This window comes from Cydia strobilella, chromosome 7 (genome assembly GCF_947568885.1).
Source record: "Cydia strobilella chromosome 7, ilCydStro3.1, whole genome shotgun sequence".
Lineage (NCBI taxonomy): Eukaryota > Metazoa > Arthropoda > Insecta > Lepidoptera > Tortricidae > Cydia > Cydia strobilella.
In genome coordinates this window covers 9,908,949-9,933,847 of record NC_086047.1, presented here as the reverse complement: position 1 = coordinate 9,933,847, position 24,899 = coordinate 9,908,949, and the positions used below count along the sequence as shown (strand labels likewise).

The following is a 24,899-nucleotide window of genomic DNA, read 5'->3' as shown; positions in this document are numbered from 1 at the left end:
TTCTGGAAAAGTTATATTACCTACATAAAATGACAAAATCCGCTGGCGACAAATTTACGAGTTCTATCAGAAAAAAACCAAAATGCCTGTCCAGCATCAGAACAAAATTTCAACACAGCAAAAAATTTACGAACTTAATTTTAGCAATGTAACTAAGCACAATAGTCAACCCGAGCTCAGTTAGGAGTCTTTTTTCTGCCGCTCTCTGCGCAGAGTTATTAGGCAATAATTCCATTTTTAATTACACACTCAGTTTTTGATTTATGATTAATGCATGAAGCTTCACAAAAATATTCAAATGAGGTGTTAGCGCTAACGACACAGGGGTGAGATGTTTTATCCGTGTCGGCGCGGCGTGGCGGCGGCGGCGGCATTTTAATATGTTTCCACGCATACATTATCCTAGTGGACGGGAGGATATAGTTATGACGAATATAGACTTAATAAAGACCCCGCTACTGAGCATAAACAGATATATATGTAGAGTAAAGACAAACAGAAAAACGGCGAATTGGAGGAAATGTTTTATAAGTAGTAATTTGGCCATGAGGATGACGCCGAATTGATGATTATTATACATTATTAAAGATGTAACATCCTGATGAACCCCAAAGGCCATGATCGTAATTATATATCAACTATGAAGACGAATAGTAGAATAGCGTAAGCGCACGTAAGCGTAATCCTTCTGTTTGCATACAAGTTCTTTACGCTTACGCTACGCTTACGCTACGCATACGACTGTCGTACTTACGACCGAAATCTCATACGCTACGCTACGACTACGCTTCGTGTACGGACGGACTTGTTTGAACTTGTTCCTGTTCGTAGCGCTCTCGTTTTACGCGCGTATTACTATACGCTTACGCGTCTCTTACGTTACGACGCCGTGTGCTGAGACCCTTACGTCATTACGTCCATGCAGCCGTCAAGAAGATCCAAATAGTTATTTTCACATCACCTATTCGAAAAGGGAACTTTTGTTCCCTGCTAGGAGGGATCAGTGGCACTTTTCTGTTCAAGGACATTTTGTTGCCAGTATGAAATATTGACACAAAGCATAGACCTAGCATTACATAGACCAGCTATACGCGTGCGCCCGTAAGGGATAGACATAGATGACGTCATAAACGTGGGGATACCATATTGGTAAAAATTACCCCAATATTTGATATCACGTTACCCTGCGATTACCCTGGAGGCAAAGTTAGCTTGTTTGACGGTATTAAAAAATTGTTAAATAAAATGTCAATGGGCCGTTCTTTTTAGGCGTATAAACAATGAAATACCTCCTATAATTCGCGCAGGTGGTACAAAACTAAATATGTTTAGTAAATAAAACGTAAAATAAAATGTATTATGGGTTTTAATTTAAAGAAATCACAAATCGCAATCACACCAATTAATGTACACCACATTTAATCTTCACAACATTTGTTTATTTATTTTTTGGAATTAGAAGTACGAAAAAACTTCGAGGTCAAAATTACCCATAAAATTATGATATTTTCATCTGGTATCCCTAACATGATTGTTATGCAGCTAAATTAAGAAGAAGTTTAAAAATGGCTGACCTCAGACTCCTACCTACCTACGTAATTTGGGCGGATAATTTTACAAATAATGTTTTGTTAATTTGCGTAAATAATTGTGATATTTTTATTGAAATCGTTTGATTCTACATTGCTTTGAGTGTAACGTAATTTTACGATGTTATTCTCACATATTGCGTTAAGAGGAAGGTGTAAAATACCGTACTTACGTGTGAAAGGTTATGATCTCATATTTTTGCTCAGAGCGGCTATTACAGCCGATTACAGAACAATTCACCAGTATTTTATCAAAGTTCAAGGATTCAAAACGCTAACCATCACTATATTTAATAAGAGAAAGCACAATTTCATACAAAACAACGATAATTAAACAAGCAACGAACAAACATGACATGTCACGTACTTATTTGTTTGCCACAACCTCGGTTGTGGCAGCGGTGGAAAAGTGAAACTATGACAAGGACAAACAATAACAGCGCTTTCTCTGCTACTCCTACTGAAAGATACATAAGACTATCCCGTTCGGTCATTTTCCCCCACCCCTCATGACCGATCCAGTTATACTAGATTCATGACACAAAGACATATGAAATTAGTATATATAATCGATTACAATTTCTTTATAATCGATTACGTGCATACAATTTTCTAACTTAAATAATATTTTGTTGTAATTGTAAACAATAAATGTAATTAGCGTATTTTAAGTTAATTAATAGCATATTTAAATTAAGTAAATTAATTAATTAGCGTAATATTTACAAAGAAACGTAAAAAACATTAGTTTAATAATTTAATTTTTATTTTGATATTTAGGTCTCCTTAAACGCAACCATACTTGTCTATGCAATTTAAAAAGTTTATATTTAAAAAGTTTTGTACAAATATTTCACAAAGCATAATTATGCGGTTCTGTATTGTGTATAAATTTGTAAATACTTAGTTTAAATCAATAACTTTATATAACAGAATTTATGGCTAGACTAGGTAGTATGTGGAGACTGAAAATTTCAATTTAAAAGGATAAATGAAGGGCATATCTACTTATATTAATCCATCTGTCTGTGCCATCAACGGCCTTAATGATTCGCAATAGCAACTTCTTAAAAGGCCACCAGAGCGTAGTAAAGCAAAACGCAGAGTAATTTACACCCCCTAGCCTTAACAAGGTACCGTCACGGTTATTTCGAATAGTCATGCTAAAGGAACTTGGCGAACTTATTCAGAAGGGGAATCATAACCGCCCGGGGTAGCGCGGAAGCGTGCGGTGTAGCGGCATACTTAACTTTTATGTCGGTGAAATACATGTTTAGATAAGCTATCTGAGGGCCTACCGCGAACCACGTTCGACGTGTTGCCTCTTTGTCGCACTTGTAAATTCGTACGTAAGTGTGACAGGGAGGCAACACGTCTAACGTGGTTCGCGATAGGCCCTCTGGAGTTGTTATGTTGGCAGAAATGAGTGACAATACCTAGGTACTTTTTACTATTTTAGCAATATTATGGAACAGCTAGGTATTTAAGCTAGCTAGCGTAAGCTTTTATTCAAACAGACGTAATGATGATTGAAGTATCGTGAGGAAACCGCCCTCCTCCGCCTCTGACCTTCCAAAGGTTAGATTAGATGGCAGTCGCTTTCGTAAAAACTAGTGCCTACGTCAATACTTGGGATTAGTTGTCAAAGCGGACCCCAGGCTCCCATGAGCTGTGGCAAAAATGCCGGGATAACGCGAGGAAGACGTAGAATGATGATTGAAGTATGTGGAGGAACTATAAAACTAGTACAGGCGTAAAAAATGTCGCATGCAATTATACCTACTTTTGTATTTAGATCGGTACACGGAGGAAGGGAACGCTTTTATTTTAAAGTTTTTAAACAAAGATATGATCAGCGAACCTGAATTAGTTGATTATTTTAATTTTACTTCAATTTACCAACATTCTAAACTATTTGAGCCTTATAATTAGCAATTAGTTATGCTGTGGTTATGCTAAACGCGTCTGTAGCTTCAAGCCGGTCTCATTAAATTCAATTATATAAGTTGACCGCATCGAAACCTGTTTAAACGGTAGTTTGATCTAACGACATCTTTGAAATCAATAAAAAGCTTATTAGAAAGGCGTAAGAGAGTGCGGAAACGATAAAATTTTATCAGGTTAATCTATCAGGGTGATAAACTTGCCTAGCGACGATGTTTATCACATATGACGTAGGATATCGCGGATATCAGAAGGTAAAGCGATCTCAAGGTGTGCCCTGTATGGTAAGCTTTTGGAAAGCTGAGGAAAATCATATTCCGTGACACACGGCAGTGTGTCCGGCCAAGTTAGATAATTAACCTACACTACGTAGGCGCGTAGTGATAACGAGATCTTTCAGAAACGTATCAGATATTCCATTGTATTTTTATTCTATGTATTTCTTTATACCTACCTACTCCACAACCACTTGTCCACTCTTAACCTAAGCAATAAATATTTTATTTTTGTTCGACATTTAATGATGATTCTAAATTGCTTAGGTTGACATCAATTTTTGACATGTTTTTGTTTATACATACTTATATGACGATCCTTATTGGGAGAGAGAATTATTTTAGTTTATTTTATATTTTTTAGTATGTAATGTTTGACAATCATGATAAGAAGATAAGCATAATTTTGACATTGATGCAAATTTATAGTGTAATTTTTATCCTGAAATAATTAAATCTAAATCTATCTAGTGATTGGCAAAATTGTAAAATTTCTTCTATGATCAAAATCACTCGTTTTTAGGGTTCCGTACGCAAAGGGTAAAACCGGGACTCCTCTGTCCGTCTGTCTGTCACCAGGCTCAGGCTGTATATCATGAACCGTGATAGCTAGACAGTTGATATTTTCACACATGATGTATTTATGTTGCCGCTATAACAAACACTAAAAAGTACGAAAACCTAGGTGGGCGAGTCGGACTTTTGGTTTTTCTATATTAGATACTCAACATAATTTGAAAAATATTTATACATATTTTACTGGAATTTGAATTTTGACCATAGTTGTAAGTTTTGGACTAAAGTTACCTGATTTTACGGTACCGAAATCATCGGCGAGTGATAACATATTGAGTTATTGACAAAGAAATGCAATTTTTTTTCTAAAGCTTTAGACATTTATTTTTTTACTTCGAATTGGACGAGTTCGAAATAATATTCGCTTTTTTGTTTAAAGACAGTTAGTCACGTTTTCTTAAAGACGGACTGATAAGATCCGATTCAAATTTAAGTAATAATTTGTGCCATTTTCAACCAAAATGGTACTAATTGTCGCTTGTCAGTAAGGCGCTATTTACATAAAGCTTCAATTAGAAATCAACCTTATCGACAAGCGACAATGTGGTACCTTTTGGTTGAAAACGTCACATTTTAATGCCTTACCGTTTTATCGGCTTCGTGTCTTGTAGTTTATTAGCTACTAATCAGCCGTTCTCAAAGTGTGCTCCGCGGAGCGCAAAGCCCCTTTGGGGGATCCGCGAGAATACTTGTAATAACAAAAGTAAAAATAAAAACAGCTTTTCTACGAGTATACGCCTGGTCCATAGTGACGAACGAATTTTTTTAATTTGGGGATCCATCAAATATTTCGCTTTCCAAAAGGATTCCGTCACTAAAAAAGTTTGAGAACCGGATACCTAGGTACACTTAATTTGATTACTAAAGCGCGTATTAGTAGTGCAAAATATTATAGCTAAAAATGTTCAAAATTTCCCAACTTTAGTCTAAAACTAATTCGAATATCTTCGTACAGGCGTGATTATTATTCAAATATCTTCGTACAGGCGTGACTATTATTCGAATATCTTCGTACAGGCGTGACTATTATTCGAATGCCGCAGTTCTAAGGAAAATTATTTTCATTAAAATTTTAAAAAACTCAAGCAACCCCAGAAATAAGATTACTTAATTACGTGTTGAACTTGTGGATAGTTGTAGTACTGTACGGTACGGTACGTGTGTAGTACGGTACGTCAGCGGTTGTAGCATGCTAGGATTTTTATTGCCTGTCACTTTCGCACTTATATACTTGTTAGAACGTGACAGGCGATAAAAATGCGACCATGCCTACAATCGCAGAAGATCGCATGGCGGCGTAACAGCACCATCTACTTTAGTAGTTTGCGGCTATAATATTTGCACTACTTTACGTCTTAGTAGTCCTTTGATGTCTATGATTAGAATTTAAGAATGAATTACATACGTGTATAGTTGTTACTGTTCAGTAGGTACGATTTATTCATTATTATTAGCTATACATTATTTTTTGTTACTTGGTTGGAATTGTAATTTAGAAAATTAGTAATACCAATAAGTAGTATATATTATAGTGAATAACATGTTTTGCCATACCCTTCCAGGGTCCATTATGTACCTATGTAACATACTGGTATGCAAATAAAGATCTCTATCTCTCTATCTCTTCTGTAAAAAAGGGAAACATCATGTTTACTCGTTTTAGTCCATACTATTACTTGTGCTACTTGCATTCGCAGGAAATAATCAAAATATAAATAAGAGTAGATACATAATGGCGCAGCGGGCGAAAGATTTGGAAATAAAGCTTATCAATGCATTTTAAATTATGTTAATAATTTGGGACAGTTTTCTTACCTTAAATTATTATTTGCTATCTCTTGGTAATGCGATCGTATTTATGCGATTATTAATGCCATAAAGATTATTGCAACAATAAACCAAAATGAGATTATTTGACTAACAGCAATGAGAATGAGTATCTATTCTGATCGATGTGATAATGCAACGCCCCTTGCATTTTGTGCCCCGAAGGTCAACGACCGCGAAACCCCTAAAGGTTTAGGGCGAACTGTACTTTTAATTAAATTACCTGCTTAATTCATTAGAATTAGATAACTAGTTAAATCAAATTCTAGTAAAAAAAATTGCTGCTGCTAGATTTTTCATTAAAATAGGGCCCATTACCGTCAAAGTACTATAATGTTATAAAATATTAACATATCATCACAATTAAATGCGCGAACTGGGTACTGGAGGCTTTGGCCAGTTTTCCTTTCGTATTATATTATAACGTCTATTTCCGTTTATAATTAGTAGTTTCTAGAAACACAACTCAAAAATATGAAATTAACATTATTTGTTTCATAGTTATTTTTGAGAATTAGTAAATTTTCAACTATAACATAAAAAAACAGTACCTACCAACAACAACAACAACAAAAAACCGGCCAAGTGCGAGTCGGACTCGCGCACGAAGGGTTCCACGCAAAAAAACGGCAAAAAAACACGTTTCTTGTATGGGAGCCCCACTTAAATATGTATTTTATTCTGTTTTTAGTATTTGTTATTATAGCGGCAACAGAAATACATCATCTGTAAAAATTTCAACTGTCTAGCTATCACGGTTCATGAGATACAGCCTGGTGACAGACGGACAGACAGACAACGGAGTCAGTAATAGGGTCCCGTTTTACCCTTTGGGTACGGTACGGAACCCTAAAAACTAACAATACGCATGATTATAATAAATGAGTACAGTTAGCAATAGACGTACCTATTAGGTACAGTGAACGTCAGATACATGTTTACATTTTTGCCTTATTATAAAGGAGTAGGTAAGGTACAAGTGTAAAAATATATTTGACCTCGACTGTACCATCAGCCGTTAAAGTACATGGCGACTTAATCAATGAATTCATTCATAATTTCTCCATGCAATTTCGCAACTTGTGCGTCAAAAAGTAAAAAGAATTATATTGATACAGTCAGAATTAAGCCTACGTGTTGGGTAATCTACACTACCTGCGTAGATTGTCTAGCTAGAATGTCTACAAAAGGGGTTTAAATTAACATTCTGGCACTATAAGACAGACGGAAATACGAACTAAAGGCGTCAGTTTAGTTCCTAGGGTCCCGCTGGCACTCTCTACACAACCACGATCACATTCAAATTTAGAATTTTCTCATTGACCAGAAATAGGTTATAATAAAATCTAGCTAAGTCTAGTCACTAGGTATTGCACTAAATCGACTTAGTAGTAAGTTCCAAGTGCGAAAACAAAAGAGAGCAATATCGACCAAACCCTCAAAAGTGAGGGGGAGAGCCAATGCCACCCTCTTTATGAGTCAGAGGGGAGGACCCTTGCTCGTAGGTAGGTACGGTACCCTCAGTACTTTGCCGCGTGCATTCTGCGTTGCCCTATCGATTTGGGTTTTTCGGACCATGCGAGTTTTGACCTTATACTTATGTTAGCTGTTTAGAAAACCGATTGAGTGCACGGCGCAGTCAAAGAAATCCTGGTCCTGAAATGTTCGCATGGGTTTCATGGAATTTACATTCCTTAAATATAGAAAGATAAAAGATAACCTACCTTACACTTTTGTTGCTAGACTCAGTGTATTATTCTGACATCTGTCGGGCAACTTCTGGCAGATCATTTTAGGATGGTCTACAAATCGTGGGCTTGTAAATTAAATTGGTCGGTTCGACGAAAGGGCCCTAGAACAAAAAAAGCACCTACAGTTTTTATCCTTTTTAGAAGTACTATGAGGTTAACCAGCTAAATTTGACTTTACATCTTGAAAATGAGCTCAAAACAGAAGCTTCTTTGAAACAGAGGTCCATCCGTAGTTCCGAAGGTAGATAAATTTTCTTCATAACCGTGATCGATATTACATGACTATTATATGTTGTGTTTACCGTGAATTCTAGGTACAGAAACAATAATTGTATTTCTATTAACATTAGATCAGCTTACGTATCATAATATTCATCAACAGCAACAGTAAGTAGCTTTGACGTGGTTGACAACTTGACACAAGTTTGACATTAGTTCTTTTTTAAGTAAATATAATGTAAATGTTGCCATTAAGCAAGTAGGTAGGTAGGTAGGTAAAAACAATTTTAAGATTTGACTACCAATCAGCGTCTTAGTTACGTCGCAAGTCGCAATGGGCAGTTCAGCTATTCAACACATTTAGTAGAGGGCCTAGCCACAGAATAACTAATAGTACTACTACCGTCATCATCATTATTTAAGAGCATGGCTCTTGTCGGTGGAGTATGCGCCAGTTTTCTCGGTCCTCGGCCAGTACTACCGTGCCTAGCCAATATGCCACTCGTTTGCGCCGTAGCGAACGAAACGGTACTCTCTCTCTATCACTCTTCCATATTGGTGCGACAGAGAGACATTAAAGTATCGTTCGCTACGGTGCAAACTATTGGCATCTTGGCTAGGCACCCAGTTATGGTTCTAGCACATATACCTGTACCTACTTAGATAGTTAAGTAGTAAACCTAGCGTTAAGCGTTTAAGCCATTGCGGTTTCGTGAGTTTAAACCGTCCCCGGCAAGCTCGGCCGAATTTTACCTTCCCATACAAACGGAGTTCCGTTCTCATTTTAAAACTACGTGTTGGATTGTAATGAAACTTTTCACATAAAATGACATGAGATTTGAAAATTTTATTTAGAAGCTAGAATTATAAATTGTCTGGAAGAGATCACTCATTGCCGATAAGACCGCCCCTTGTGTTGTGTCTTTTACCTACTTGTAGTTTCTTGATGGAACTTACTGTAGGTACTGTAGGTAGACGTATCTATGAAAATATAATTAATATTATTTCGGTAACAGTTGAGTAACGCCCTCAAATAGGAAACATCTTTTGGATTCAACATGTCTCTCAAGATGGTAACTCGTAAGTAACCCGGATGGAAGCGATTACTGAAAAGTTCTGGAGCTTTTACAGTGTTGCAACGAGACAAACATAATAAAAAATATTTGCCGATTATTCGGCAGTTTTAACCGAATAATTCGGCCGAATACGAACATTAGAAATCTTGCCGAATATGTCGAATACCGAATAATTACCGAATATTCGGCCCATCTCTATACTGTACCTTTATTTAGGTACACATATTTTATCTGTTGCATACTAAACTCCTCTAAATTCTAAATGAAACCCAAAAAAATGTGTTTGGGCATGGAAATTGGAACTACTGTTCTATTACTAAAAGAAGCACCGGGATGAATGAAATACATAATAACCAATCACGATCAAAAGTTGTAAGTAGAACTTATTCATCAAAGAGGTTAGTGACTTCATGACTTAAGACACCTGCGCGACAGGTTGCATTCAACTTAACTTACCTTCAAAGTCCTGGAACTAATTGTCAAACTCAACTCCAAAGTTGCAAATAATTCGTCACTCCAAATTAAAACACACACAATAATCACTCACACTTATTTTCACCACTCAAAGAAAGTCCGAAACAAGTTTCTCCGCGAGTTTCCGACGTAGAATTCGAGCGGTACAAAACCGGCTCACGCATTCAAACGCAATCGCAAACTAAGAAAGAACGAACAGAACAGACCGAACAGTAGCTTTAGCTTTTACCGGTCTACGAACCCCATAAACTTGATTTACAACTTTATTTCTTACAGCGCCATCTATGAATTTTCCTTGAAGCTATATTGTTGTGTACATGAGCGAGCATACCAAGCGAGTCGGCTCGATGGCAGTCATGGTATGTAAATTGTTGAGGAAGTGATAGATGGCGCTATAGGTAAAAGAGTTTAGTTTATTTTTAACTCTGTAGATGGCGTTATGAACTGTGAACTAGTCCATATGCAAATATATTTCGTTGAATATTTTTGGTATTTTATTCCAAAATCTTATTTTAAAAAGTTATAGCTGTGTAAGACCCAGTGTTTGGTAGCTGAAGGATCTTGGATCTTGATTGAGACAAACGATGCCATTGTTAGTACAATCATGTACAATGGTACAGGTAAGTGAAAAAGCTGTTCAAAAAGTTTTTACTATAATAGGGTCCCGTTTTTACCCTTTAGGTGCGGAACCCTAAAGAGCAAAAAGACAACCACAAAGGGGTTTCCAATAATATCATAGGGGTCCAGGCAGGAGGAGTGAGGCAAACAGCGGTCAGTCTTATAATGAATAGGCCCGGGGCAGGCATTATTTCATTTTAGACAGGCAGCTGATGCTGGTATGTGGTACGTCTAAATCATAATTCACTTAGCACATATATGATATGATTCCTCATTTTATGTAATTAATTAGCTTATGTATCTAAAGCCCACAAGAGTGCCATGGCTTTTACACAGATACTGATAAGAAAAAAATTATAATTAATAACCCAAGAAAAGTGATGACAACTACGAAAAAAAAATCTAAGAGATTGGAACAATAAATATAATTGGACAACAATCAATACACATTTACATCATAAGAGATTATTGAAGTGCTAGCTGTGATCCTCTGACTCTGAATCACTATCACTGGGTGGCCACATGGGTCTTGTGTCTTCTTGCTTTTGAGCAGATTCCAGATATTTTGCCTGCGCTTCCAGAACACTTTTGCTGTCTGTACAAGCTGCATACAGATCTAATGCTTCATTATTAAGTTCCAAAAAGGAATGACCCCATGAAAACTTTGAAAGGTAGAACTGCGCCTCCTTTTTATGTCCCGTTATATACATAGCAGCTGCCAATGCTTCCACACAACTCAGTTGGTAAGGTTTACCATAGTTTATGGGATTGGCTGCGACTAAAAATGGCAATAGCCTCGGGTGATGTGATTTCATTCTACCAAAAGGTGTTTCATCAATTTTAGCCCATGAACAGTCTATGACTGCAAGTCCTGATTTTTCAATAATTTCCTTGTCATTAGGACTGACGCATTGGGTGCCAACTGGAGATAGCACTAATCCTGGAAACCGCTGCCCGAGTTTAAGGTTTTTTATGATTTTGTGTCGTAGAAGTTTTCTTCCGGAGCATTTCTTAGGATCACAGTGATTTAAATCCCACATGGCTACAGTAAAGGATGCTTCAGTTCCTTCTCCATCAGAGCTGCTGTCATCGCTATCTTCTGATGATGCTACAGTAAGCTCATTTAATCTCTCTGCATAGTCCCTTTCGGTTTGTTGGTTGGAGCGTTTACTGCGATTTTTGAGGTTTTTGCCGGGTGCCATAGTGCTGTAATAAAATTGCTTGTTTTTAATCTGTAATGAAAACATTGCTATTGTAAATCATTGTAGTTTCTAGCATAAAGCACACTTATAATCCAAAGAATAAAGCCTATTACATTTTAAAACTTTAATGTAACTCCACTGCAATATCTGTGCTTAAGTTTTAAGCCTAATAACAACTCAAAACAAAATTTAATTTAACCTCACTCCATTCAACATCTTCTTCTTCTTCTTCTTTTAAAATTATGGCTTCAGCCCAGTGGGACTATTTCGCCAGTATCAAGGTATTGAGAGGTTTACAAACGACAAAAATTGTACGGTTGTACAAGACAGTGTACGGTGATTTGTTAGCTCTTGTAAATCGATAGCTAGTCTTTACAAGAAGCACGTGGACTACCGGCCGTTGACTCCAAGATGGTGGTTAAACGCGCTTCAAAATTAATTCTCCATTCACTGCACACTACCACATTAGTTTACTGTATAATAAGCTATCGATATTACACTTTAAACAATATTAATAAGCAAAAAACAAAGTAATTAATCACGATGCTAACTATCAAGATGGCGCTCGAACCGGAAGAAAAAAACCTCCATTCAACATCGAGAAATGATCGTGTCTGTCACTGTCATCCGTCACACTAATGTCAATGTCATTTAAAGGCTTCTACAGACCTTGCAACAAATGGTATGTGAATTTTAGATATAGTTGGTCAAACCAAATTGGCAGTTAATAAGAACAAAAAAAACTATACTCATCCTTTTCTTTCGGGTGCTAGTACTAGTGTAAGATAAAGATAGTATGATTCTCTCTGTCTATGTTTGAAATAAGACAGTCCTTTGACAAACTATAATTGCCCCAATGTATCGCAGGTATCGCAAATGTAAAGGTCCCTCCAAACTCGTGCGCGAATCGCGACGCGTAGTCTGGGTTGACCTTAAAGGTTTGTAAAGACCATAAAAATAATTGGCTGCGTTCGTAATAATCTTTACTATTTTTTTAGTAGACATTTGAAGCAAATTTGAAGTAATCATGTATTTATACGTTATATTTGAATATTATTGCATTTCATATTTTATCATGGGATACTTGAGCAATTTTTCTCTAAGTACATAGAAATGTGTTTGTTTCTTTACTGGCATGTTGCCAAAGTTACCCGAAAAGTGTTAAAAGGAAATAGTTTTCCATCACTGTCATAAGAATTTAACATCTTTACATATTGCTTTTATAGTGGTGGTTGAATTTTCATTTTTAAAGTAGCTAATAATAATTCAAAATTGATTTTAGTCGTGGAAGGATGAGCAGCGCCTCTATGGCAGGTAATTTTAATACTTGTTTACCTATTAATCTTTAAACGACTTACTCGTACAAACAACTTTAACAAGGCGGCTAGAAAAGGAACACCCGTTTTCTACTGGCTTAGGTACCTATTGTGTTGAGAAATTTATTCCGCTTGATCACAGATTTTGTAATGCCAAGCCACATGCAGACTATGTATCAGATATGGCAGCATTAGTATGCAGCTTGATGTTAACCATAGGTAAATGTAGTAAAATGTAGACGGAATGTACGGCAGGAAAAAATAATTCGATTAGGTACTTATTGTTTGGGCTTAACAATGGCTAATAATCATAGACCTAGCATTACATAGACCAGCTATACGCGTGCGCCCGTAAGGGATAGACATAGATGACGTCATAAACGTGGGGATACCATATTGGTAAAAATTACCCCAATATTTGATATCACGTTGGGGCGATTACCCTGGAGGCAAAGTTAGCTTGTTTGACGGTATTAAAAAATTGTTAAATAAAATGTCAATGGGCCGTCCTTTTTAGGCGTATAAACAATGAAATACCTCCTATAATTCGCGCAGGTGGTACAAAACTAAACATGTTTAGTAAATAAAACGTAATATAAAATGTATTATGGGTTTTAATTTAAAGAAATCACAAATCGCAATCACACCAATTAATGTACACCACATTTAATCTTCACAACATTTGTTTATTTATTTTTTGGAATTAGAAGTACGAAAAAACTTCGAGGTCAAAATTACCCATAAAATTATGATATTTTCACCTGGTATCCCTAACATGATTGTTATGCAGCTAAATTAAGAAGAAGTTTTAAAATGGCTGACCTCAGACTCTTACCTACCTACGTAATTTGGGCGGATAATTTTACAAATAATGTTTTGTTAATTTGCGTAAATAATTGCGATATTTTTATTGAAATCGTTTGATTCTACATTGCTTTGAGTGTAACGTAATTTTACGATGTTATTCTCACATATTGCGTTAAGAGAAAGGTGTAAAATACCGTACTTACGTGTGAAAGGTTATGATCTCATATTTTTGCTCAGAGCGGCTATTACAGCCGATTACAGAACAATTCACCAGTATTTTATCAAAGTTCAAGCATTCAAAACGCTAACCATCACTATATTTCATAAGAGAAAGCACAATTTCATACAAAACAACGATAATTAAACAAGCAACGAACAAACATGACATGTCACGTACTTATTTGTTTGCCACAACCTCGGTTGTGGCAGCGGTGGAAAAGTGAAACTATGACAAGGACAAACAATAACAGCGCTTTCTCTGCTACTCCTACTGAAAGATACATAAGACTATCCCGTTCGGTCATTTTCCCCCACTCCTCATGACCGATCCAGTTATACTAGATTCATGCTAATAATCGATAGACCTACGTCGTCATGGTATACCTACTAACCATTGTAGCTACGAACCTTTATGTAGAAGTTATAAAAAAATCGTAATGTACCATGTTACCATCTCGTCATATTATTATAGAACAATAGATTTAACAAACAAAAAACCGACCAAGTGCGTGTCGGACTACGCAAAATTGAGCTTTGTACCTTCATATGATGATATGATGATATGATACAAAAAGCCATACAAGTCAAAGGTCTTCACAGCACTTACGTCATTTTAATAAGAAAATACATTTTATTCGCAAAATCAAAATTACGCTCTGCAATCTTAATTTTTTTGTGATCTATCATAGGATAGACGGACAAACGGACATGAAACGGGTTCTATTTTTGCTATTTTGGCTACGGAACCCTAAAAAGTAACATTATCGACGGATATTGTCTGACTCCGACTCGGCGGTCTTTTATTATCCATTCACTTTTGCAAGCTCGTATCGTGTCACATTTCCGCCGTGGATTTGAATTTTACTTGCGTCACGGAAAGTCGTTTTTAGAGTAGTTGTAGGGTTTACGTCTAATATTCTACGATTTACGATTGAAAGGGTTATAATCCGATATCGTTTGTACGGTGGAATATAGTCTGGTTGATGAATGATAGCGTTGATGGACAATTATTAGCGTTCATTAATAATGTGTTCGATGGGAATTTGGGCAGCTGACGGGAATTTAGTGGCTAAATATTTTTACTTTTAGTTTTGTAGTTAATATTTAACAGTATAGGTACCTATTACCTACTCCTTGGAGTATGAAAGAAACCTTAAAAAGTGATATAATACCACTAAAGCTGAAGAAAAGAGTAATATATTCGTGTTTACTCCCTACACTAACATACGGTAGTCTGGAAGTTTACATACAAGGCTGAAGAAAAAATTGATAAATGTCAGAGCCATAGAAAAAAATATTATTAACCAAAATTAATCCAGAAAATTTAGACATGATCATATATGACAAAAAACAAAATGCATTGATGCTCTAGAATACGCAATGGAAGTGGGCCGGTCACGTGGCAAGAATGCACGAAGCGCAGGGTGAATTAATCCTTTGATACTTAGGTACCTATAGAAGAGTCCTACGTGGGACGTGGGCGATCTCGTTGCGAACGCGAACTCCGTGGGCCCGCCGCGCCGCGCCGCGCCGGCGCCGCTTCGCTTCGCGTTCGCGTGTTTTTCACTGAAAGTAAATAACTGGCAGGAAGTAAGCTCAAGACAGAGCGAAATGGCATGACTTTATCCGAGAGGGGTCCAAACCTATTTATAAATATGTAGATCCAATTATTATTTTATGTTAGTTACTTAATTAGTTTAAAATTATAACTGTACTGTGTTCGTGTACAGTATGGTTATGGAATAAATGGGCTTTTTATTTTATTCTCATTTCCGTCAGATAGCTGCCTCTTCCGTATTTGTAGGATTACAAGCAGAACCTACTACTTGCTATGCATGCAGTGCGCCTTATACTAGAAGTCTCAGACGAAACTTAGGTAGGTGTGGGTAAACAAATATGCTTAAATTATTGATAGGACCTTAACCTAGCTTCCTTTAAGAGTTCATGATGATTACGAAATAATTATCTAAGCTAAGGTAAATTGGTTTGTTTACATTTTTTGCTTTTTGTATTGAACTCCATTTCTGGTTAGTAAGACGAAGTGTTATGAGCTCTAAACGCTCTACCATTACCTAAATAGGGTAATTCTCGTGGTTATAAATTATAACATTCTCGTTGTTGTGGGGTTGTGGCTGATTTGCCGTCACAAATGCGATGTCTGTCTATATGAGTCAGGTACCTACCTAACTAATGACGTAATTTTGGATAATGTTGTGTGCAACTGTGCATATTATTCTCGGTACCTACTGATGCTGATAATACGTATATTGATCATTAATTATGATGTATAAATTAGTGCCTAAGAATTTTGGACATAAGTGATGTCAAGTTGGTCGTACCCAGGTGGTATTAAATACTACGTAGGTATAATGTTTATCGTGTCGCAGTAATTGGGTAAGGATGGCGTAAGGGTACAAACAGTGGACGCTCGACCGGACGCGACCAGCGTTGCTCTCGTCGCCCCCGCCTAAGCTACGCTGGCAGCGTAGCAAAGTGGTCAAGCTACTGAAAATTTTATAAATATATATTACAAAATATGTGACTTATTAACCACTACACAATAAGGTTCCTTTGAGTTTTCTAACCCCGCGGTCCATAGTCATAGAGGACATAGTCCAAATTTCACGCAAGCAGAACCACGGGCACAACTAATACTGTTGAGGTGATTGAAGCGTAACATACTCCTAAATAAGGATCAAGGTTAAATGAGCAATAGCTGCAGTTAGAAAAACTGCACAAACAAGTCGTCAGAGCCTACGCCGTGGTCTCGCTAAAGTGACTCATCTTCCGCTAAAAATAATCTAAAATATGTCACCATAATAACATACCTAACCCAAACGCCCTTGGCTCTCTAGGCATATATTATTAACGAAGTGTGTTATAGTTGATCGATTTTCTACAACCGTGTGACAGTTACTGTCTGTCGACACTGTTGTCTTTGTAGCGTTCGTTGGTAGTCGTCCGTAACGGTTTCATTTACTGTGAGTACTTATTCGTAATAGTTACATTACACGTAGGTAAATATTTTAGGAAGTGACGATGACGACGCTCTTGTACAGTTGTTTTGAAGTAGTATGAAATTTATCAAAAACAAACTATTATCCTGTTTCGTAATTAACTCTTTGATGAATTGATGATAAAGTTAGGAGTTGTAATACTGCTACCAGCTACCACCAGTTTTGACATTGACATATTCGCTCACGTCTACGTAAATTACTTTCTATAGTTTCTATACATCTCGCTTGCACTAATATGTGAGTACAAGCGAGATGCATAGAAATTAAGTTATGAGACGTGAGCGAAGAAGTCAATGTCAAAACTGGTGGTAGCGGTACTGTATAGTAGGATTAGGAGTGTTTTGATTAATGTTTACCTTTTACATTTTCATTGTTGTTGTCTCAAATTGTACGGTTATCGTATATCCTGATCCTGACTGACTCATCAACGCAGAGCCGAATCAGCTATAGCTAGAAAATTGGAATTTGCACATCAAGTCACATATTATAATGATTGCGAGAAATAAGGTGCGGTTTAAAAAAAAACAACCAAAGGGGATGAATGAAAGTTAAGATGTGGTACAAAATTGGAATTGGTTCGAAAAGTGGAATTTTGAGTGTAGCGAGGGACTCAAGAACACGAGATGTAAAATAACTTTGCTCTCGTGTTGCACATATAATTTTTCACCTCAGTAGTGAGAACATAAAAAATGTATTTCGAATTACACAGAGTAATACATAGAAACAAAAAAAAAACAATTTGTAATAGAAGTATGAATAAGTGGCAGTTCATGGCCTGCACTAAATTAAAAAGCTACTTTGTTTCACTCCCTGCATGGAGTGAGGAAAGTCGCACTTCTCTCGCTCCAGGGAGTGTCGAAAGTAGGCTTGTTCGAGCTGCTGAGGGGTTTTTTTTTTTAATACAGTTGCTCAAAAAGTGCTACTTTTCGTGGCTGTTTAGCGTGCAGAAAGTTGGTTTTAAATTACCAGCGGCACTTTGAGTGAGTGTTAGAAGAGTGGAGAAGAGAACAGTATGACTTCGGGAATAAAAACTACTCTACACCCTCCCCAACAATGAAGATTATCTCCATATCAAATTTCATCTAAATCGGTTTTATTGGGTTCCATACAAATTTTCACTCCCCTTTTCACCCCCTTTAGGGTTGATTTCTAGGGTAAAACCTATCCTATGTCCCTCACGCAAAATCGGCGCAATAGTAAGACGTCGAGTTGCGGAAACCAAGCTCGCGAATATCTATCCTATGTCCTTCCCCAGGACTCAAATTATCTCCATACCAAACTTCATCTAAATCGGTTCAGCGGTTATTGATTCCCCATACAAATGTCAACTCCCCTTTCCATCCCCTCAAGGAGTGAGTTCTGGGATAAAAAGTATCCTATGTCCTTTCCCGGTACCCGGTACTCACTATCTGTATACCAAATTTATAAAATTGATCCCATAGCTCTTATGTCAGCGAATTAAGAACTATGGGACATATTTTTGAGTAAGTTGTACTAAAAAAATAAGTTTTGAACCTTATTTTATGTCATATAAGTCATCACTATCATCAGTTTCGTATGTTACCGGCTTTTGGGAATGTTACTGGTAACATTGGTAACTTACTAGTAACATTCCCAAATGGAAACTTACTGGTAGCGGGAATGTTACCGCTGCCCATCACTAGCGGAGTCTTAGTAATAGGGTCCCGTTTTTACCCTTTGGGTACGGAACCCTAAAAAAAATTATTTTCTCAAAAAAGTATGAATGTCCTTTTTTTCGGCCGATCCAGCCCACAGTGTGTCGGTTACTGGTCCCTGTCGGTCAAAGGGGCCACTACGTTAGCTAATTAATAACATCTAAGGCAATATAATTTATTATAAAATAAATAAAAGGCAAGGATTATACCTTCTGCAACATCTGGTGCAGGCGGTCTTGCGGTAGTAATAACTTCCGCCGCTTGGTGGCGCTGGCGGCGGCGTCGCGAGCGTCGCACAGCGCCCACTTGTCTATGGGGGTCGGGAAGGTGCGGGCCACGCGCTCTTCTACGTCCTGAAAAGTTAGAAATTCGGTTAATATCTAAGCAGGTTTATATCATATATCTTCAGGTGACAACCAAAAAACACTAATTGCAAAAATTAAAAATATGAAAAGACAGCCCAACATAATTTCACTAGATTTATCATACATACTTTCCGCACTAACATCGAAATGTACTATTTCGATTTAAAATTCTGAGCTTTCTCATTTCCTCTGTCAAAAATAATTATCATTTCCTCTGTCGAAAATAATTATCATTTCCTCTGTCGGTTCTTATCGATATTTTAGAATCGATGCCGTGTCCTAATCGATCTGTAAATCGATGCTTTTGAATCATTTTCGCGCGGCTTATGTTTCTCATCACTAAATTACGCTCGTGACGTCAAAGTACCTACGCCAAATGTTACACGCTCGGTCTCCCTACAAATCGCTGAGCTCTTTCTTTCTATCTTGATATATTTCTGTGAGACTTATATTGACCGGGATATAGACCAGCCGACGCGCAAGAATGAGGGTAGACCGAGCGCGGTCTACACAACTTTGACACCCACCCGCTATCTTCAGTCACACGTGAACATGATGCATGTAACTGCGTCGAAATATCGGGAGCTCATAAACAATACAAAAGGTAATCACGGTCTATATCCCGGTCAATATAAGTCTAGTGAAACTAACCGTGAATCATTCAAAACTCCAGCATAATTTGTTGAAATTTCTCGATGAAAGAAATGATTTTTTAGGGTTCCGAACCCAAAGGGTAAAAACGGGACCCTATTACTAAGACTCCGCTGTTCGTCTGTCCGTCTGTCTGTCTGTCTGTCACCAGGCTGTATCTCATGAACCGTGATAGCTAGACAGTTGAAATTTTCACAGATGATGTATTTCTGTTGCCGCTATAAAAACAAACACTAAAAAGTACGGAACCCTCGGTGCGCGAGTCCGACTCGAACTTGGCCGGTTTTCTTTTTCTTTTCCAATTTTTTTAAATTTTTACTTGTTCCAATTCATGACTACTTATTGATGAGTGTTAATATTAGTTTCCATTTAACGTCGTAATCAATATAAAAACCTACTGTTAATGTAAGAATACGAAAAATATGCATATTTCATATTTTATTACTTACCTCTTCATCATTATAAGAATTATAACACGTTTATTTTTTAATGTTGAAAAACCGTTCTTAATAAGTTGTCTGAATGGAACGGAACGCCTGTCAAAGAAGAGGCGTATTTTCTTACTGCAAGAATGTTTTAAGTTTCCAAAGGCAACCTTCGATATTGTTTTTATAAATATACGATACACAAATAATCATAAATAACGATATTTAGGTAATAATAGTACAATGTTTTAATATTTACAATTGTTTCTGTCTTATAGAACATGCATTTGAAAAAAAAACTTTCATTGAAGTGGGTTCAATAATAATAACAAAATCTATTCTAGTCGAATAAAAGCTAGAAAAACACTTCTTCATAATGTCAATGTCAATAATGTGATACAGAATACAGAATTAATAATATAAAAGTTTCGAATTCCGTTCCTTACTTGTTGCTTTTCTTATTTTTTCGCAACTGTATTACAAAAACGTCGTTCGATACACGTGCGGAAATGTCATACTTTCCGCACTAGCATCGAAATGTACTATTTCACTACACCAACGCGAGGAAAATAAGTTAACTGTTAAATATCAAACAAAATCAGACCAAATCAAATCCAAACAACAAAGTTCCTGGCATTATTGACTTACAAATCCATGTCAAGTTGATTCTTTCTATCACTAACGATCACGGAGAAAACCCTCGGACAGACAGACAGACGGACATGGCGAAACTATAAGGGTTCTTAGTTGACTACGAAATCCTTAAAAACATAAATAAATATCGCCCGTCCTACGCACAATTTGTCATCTTACTTTTTGCGAGAAGGAAACGGATTATTATGCTAATATTGTATATTTCATAGATTAGATTAGATTAGATTAGATTAGATATATTTATTTCACAACATATGATTACAGTACAAATTACATTAATGTCAATTTATAAGAATCTACATTGTGATCGTCAGAAATAAATTTAAATAACATAATAAGTTTTAGTTTTTGGCATTCAAATAATTTTTGGTACAAGCTTTTATCGCTGACTGTAATGTTCTTTCCCCGAGCAACTAATACTCATCGAGACAATTATAACAACCACAAATACAATTAGTTCCCACGGCCACCTCCTGTCTTCATCATATCAGCTCCATGTCATCATAACATTGCATTGTCATCCGTTGCATTTACATATACTTATATGCAAAATTTCAGCTCCATCGGAAATCGGGAAGTAGGTCAAATTTAGCTTCCAAGACCCACACTAACTAAATAACATACATTCATACTAAAACCCACTTGCACCATCTCACTGATCCGGGGTAAAGCGGTTAAACCGTTAACCCAGTGTCAAATTGTACTGGTAACCATGGTAACTCCAGGTTTAACCGGTTAACCCCGGGTTAGTGGAATGGTGCAAGTGGGCCTAACAGGGCAAGTTTGTGAAAATATATTTTTTTTTGTTTTTTTTTGAAGTGAGAAATGAGAGCTAGGCCAATTAAGGTGGGGTAAATCGTCAAATTACTGGCCACCCTAAGCAAAAAATGAATTCTATTCACCTATTTAAACAGAATTTATTTTAGTATAAGGTTTCATAACTGGCCACCCTTCAATAACTAGCCACCTTATACTAAAATGAATTCTGTTTATAGGTGAATATAATTCATTTTTAGTTTAGGGTGGCCAGTTACTAAACAGTGGTAGTACTATTAAATATATTAATAACAGGTCACTCACGTGTTTTAAGTCGAAAATGCTCGACATGTTTCACTCCGTACCGAGGAGCGTCATCAGGAGCTTGCGTCGACGGTGACGGACCGGCGCAGACTGCGGGCCGCAGCCCTCCGCGCCCGATGACTCGGCGCGGGCGCCGGTGGCGGCAGGGGGGGCGAGAAACTACCCTCGTTTACGGCATTATTGTCAAATGATGGGTTGCACACAACACTCACTACGTCATTCGCTAATGGTTCGTCCACACTGTCCACCGACGTAGTACCCAAAACAGTTTTCCAGCTCGGAGGCACTGACCAACCACAATCACGGTTAAAATTCGGATGACGACCAATTTCGATAGCCTCCCGTACTTTTCGCTGAAACACAAACTTTTCTTTCGCCAGCACAGTTACCTTATCGAAACGTATATAGTGAGTCGAATCCGAATCCAATACGTGTTCCGTCACCGCAGAACCCCGGCTATCCCTGTTCTTCATACTACGTATGTGCTCGGACAATCTGGTGGAAATGTTTCGGCCCGTCTCTCCTATGTAGTTTTTCCCACAGGAGCAAGGAATCATGTATACACACGGACTGTTCAAAGGCTCCCTATCCTTTCACGAACGCAGCACCTGTCCTAGCTTCATATGAGGACGGAAAATCGTCTTAATGCAGTATCTCCGGCGTAATAAGTGTCCGATTTTATCCGTCACGCCCTTAATGTAAAGTAGGTATAGGGGCAATCTCTCTGCCGTAGTTAAACAGGGACGCGCTGATGCGTTTGCAACACGATAACTCTGCCTCCAGTTATAGCCATTGCATTCCAATACACGCCTCACATGACCCAGCTCATGGTCCAAGTACTGTGGATCACAGAGAAGAGGTTCAAGGCCCGATTAAACAGTGTTCTGGGCACAGAAGATAAGTGGCACGGATGATGGTGCGAATCTGCCCTCAGATATCGATCTGTATGTGTTGGTTTACGATACACTGTGGTTTGTATCCGCCCACAAGGTTTACGCATAACCAAGACATCCAGAAACGGCAGCTTTCCTTCGTTTTCTTCCTCCACTGTGAACTGGATCTTGTGATGCCTGGTATTGAGGTGCTCCGTGAGATCCCTTAGGCTGTTTTTCGAGACAATAGCGAAGACGTCATCAACATACCGCCACCAATATCTAGGTCTAACAGGCCCGCTATTCAAAGCATTTTCTTCAAACCATTCCATAAAGATATTGGCGGTCACAGGAGCTATCGGTGAGCCCATGGCCACTCCATCAACCTGAAGGTAATATTCCCCGTGCCACATTGTATGTATATTCTTTATTGTACATAGAAAAACAAATACGAAAAACACTGTTACCATACAGTACCTAGGAGTATAGTTACTATGCTACGAGTAGGTACTGTGTGCGCCGTGACTCAATGTATTTTTTTTAAATGTGTCACCTCTGTCACAAATATGCAACACAACACCCATTAAGTAACACATTTCCACAAAAGTAAAAAGATAATACATTAGTTTGTGGACATCACGCGAAGGCCAACTGTCACAAGGTTGGTGGATATGGTGGAAATACCATGACCCAATCAGGAAAGCATAGCTCACCGAGCCAGGAAATGGAACCGCGAAATAATGAGCCTATTCTATTTATACAGGAACAGAAACAAATGCATAATATCTTTTACTTGTAGTATGAATGTATTATGTAACTTTCACAAAGAATGCTGCACTATTCGATCACAAGAAAATAGCATTTTACCAGTTCATATGGTTTACCGCACTAGTGTGATAATTAGCACATTACTTGACTATGTCGAAAATTTAAAGGGCCAGTATGTACTGTAAAACATTGTACGATACCTGTGCGATATTTTTTCGCACTTGTATCGTAACTATTACACCTATAATCGTGATATAATAGAGAAACGAGATTGAAAAGCTTGATTATATGAATATTATATACAATACTTATTTTTTCTATGAGTCAACTAAAATAATAGGTACCTACTTTTTCCACTTTAAAACCTAAATAATTAAACAAAATTAGCTACTGAATAAGAAACTCGTTGATGTATTTTGTTCTATCGTTTAGTTTTGTCCTCTTAACCGCGACGACACGTACGTCATTGGCCAAATTCATTTCAGTGCACTAAAGCGATTATAGTTTGGTATTAGATATAGTAATTCAACCATTATAGTTAACTAGCGACCCGCCCCGGCTTCGCACGGGTGCAATGCTGATGTATTATACATATACGCCTTCCTCTTGAATCACTCTATCTATTAAAAAAACCGCATCAAAATCCGTTGCGTAGTTTTGAAAATCTAAGCATACATAGGGACAGACATCCATCCAGACAGCAAAAAGCGACTTTGTTTTATACTATGTAGTGATAGTGAAGTGATAATATGAGTATAGAAAAACGACTATTTTTGAAATACCTAGATGAATTTTCAGTCTAAAAGGAGTAACACACTAGCCACACGCTGCCTAACCAAACAAAAATCTAGTAACTTAGTATTGTACAGTCGCCATCAGATATATCGGAGCGGCAAGGTGTTCACAAATATCTGAACACGCCTCTGTTGACTAGGCTTTAGAGTGCATACTGTGCAAATATTTTTGAGCACCTCGGCCGCTCCCATACAATACAAGAAGTTGAATTTTAATTCTTTCTGTTTTCTGAACACATTGAGTGCCGGGAACCCGCTTCTGTTCGTAGTCGCTTTCCTCTACAAAGCGGTAAAACGCTGGGATCGGCTACGAGCGTAGCGCTACGAAAACGTTGGCAGTGAATGTGTTAATTTTCATCTTGTATTTTCGTTCAGTTTATTTTGCAATTTAATTTTGATCAGGCATCTTTGTATTGAAACAAAAGGAATTAAAGTCATTTGTTTTAATTGCCCCATCGACATTTGTATAAATATTAAATTACGGATAAAAAATACGGAAGACTGCAGGGGCACAAAAACCATCATAAAGTAGACAAGAATGCCCTAACCTAATAAAACTTAAAGAAGTTGTATTAAGCTAGATAGGTACCATAGGTACCATACCATCATGTAACTAGTAATGAAATCAAGTAGGTACCTGCTGTCAAAAAAGTAATGTCACATAAAAACTGGCGTGCTTCGAGACGCGACAGGTTTGTTGGCAG

The 24,899-nt window shown here is 37.3% G+C and overlaps 2 protein-coding genes across 10 annotated transcripts in view; one reads left to right on the top strand and one right to left on the bottom strand.

Annotated features, from left to right (window-relative positions):
- Positions 1-24,899, top strand: part of LOC134743078 (calcyphosin-like protein) — a 403,310-nt gene that overhangs the window by 368,039 nt on the left and 10,372 nt on the right. The window contains exon 1 of one of the 4 annotated variants that reach the window (XM_063676378.1): positions 12,734-12,865. The exons of 2 other annotated variants lie outside the window; for them this stretch is intronic. In XM_063676378.1, the coding sequence (XP_063532448.1) occupies positions 12,844-12,865 (22 nt within the window). In that variant the 5' untranslated portion in view covers positions 12,734-12,843. Of the gene's footprint in view, positions 1-12,733; positions 12,866-16,791; positions 16,875-24,899 lie in introns of those variants that run through there. One more of the 4 variants, XM_063676380.1, reaches the window with a different exon arrangement.
- LOC134743060 (18S rRNA aminocarboxypropyltransferase) lies at positions 10,758-12,126 on the bottom strand. 6 transcript variants are annotated; one of them, XM_063676343.1, is made up of 2 exons: positions 11,751-12,126; positions 10,758-11,555 (listed from the first exon to the last, which is right to left on the bottom strand). In XM_063676343.1, the coding sequence occupies exons 1-2, from the start codon at positions 11,765-11,767 to the stop codon at positions 10,826-10,828; spliced, it is 747 nt and encodes a 248-aa protein (XP_063532413.1). In that variant the 5' UTR covers positions 11,768-12,126; the 3' UTR covers positions 10,758-10,825. The 6 variants fall into 6 exon arrangements, with proteins under 6 accessions (XP_063532413.1, XP_063532412.1, XP_063532414.1 ...); XM_063676342.1 differs by having other exon boundaries at positions 10,758-11,581; positions 11,756-12,126; XM_063676344.1 differs by having other exon boundaries at positions 11,756-12,126.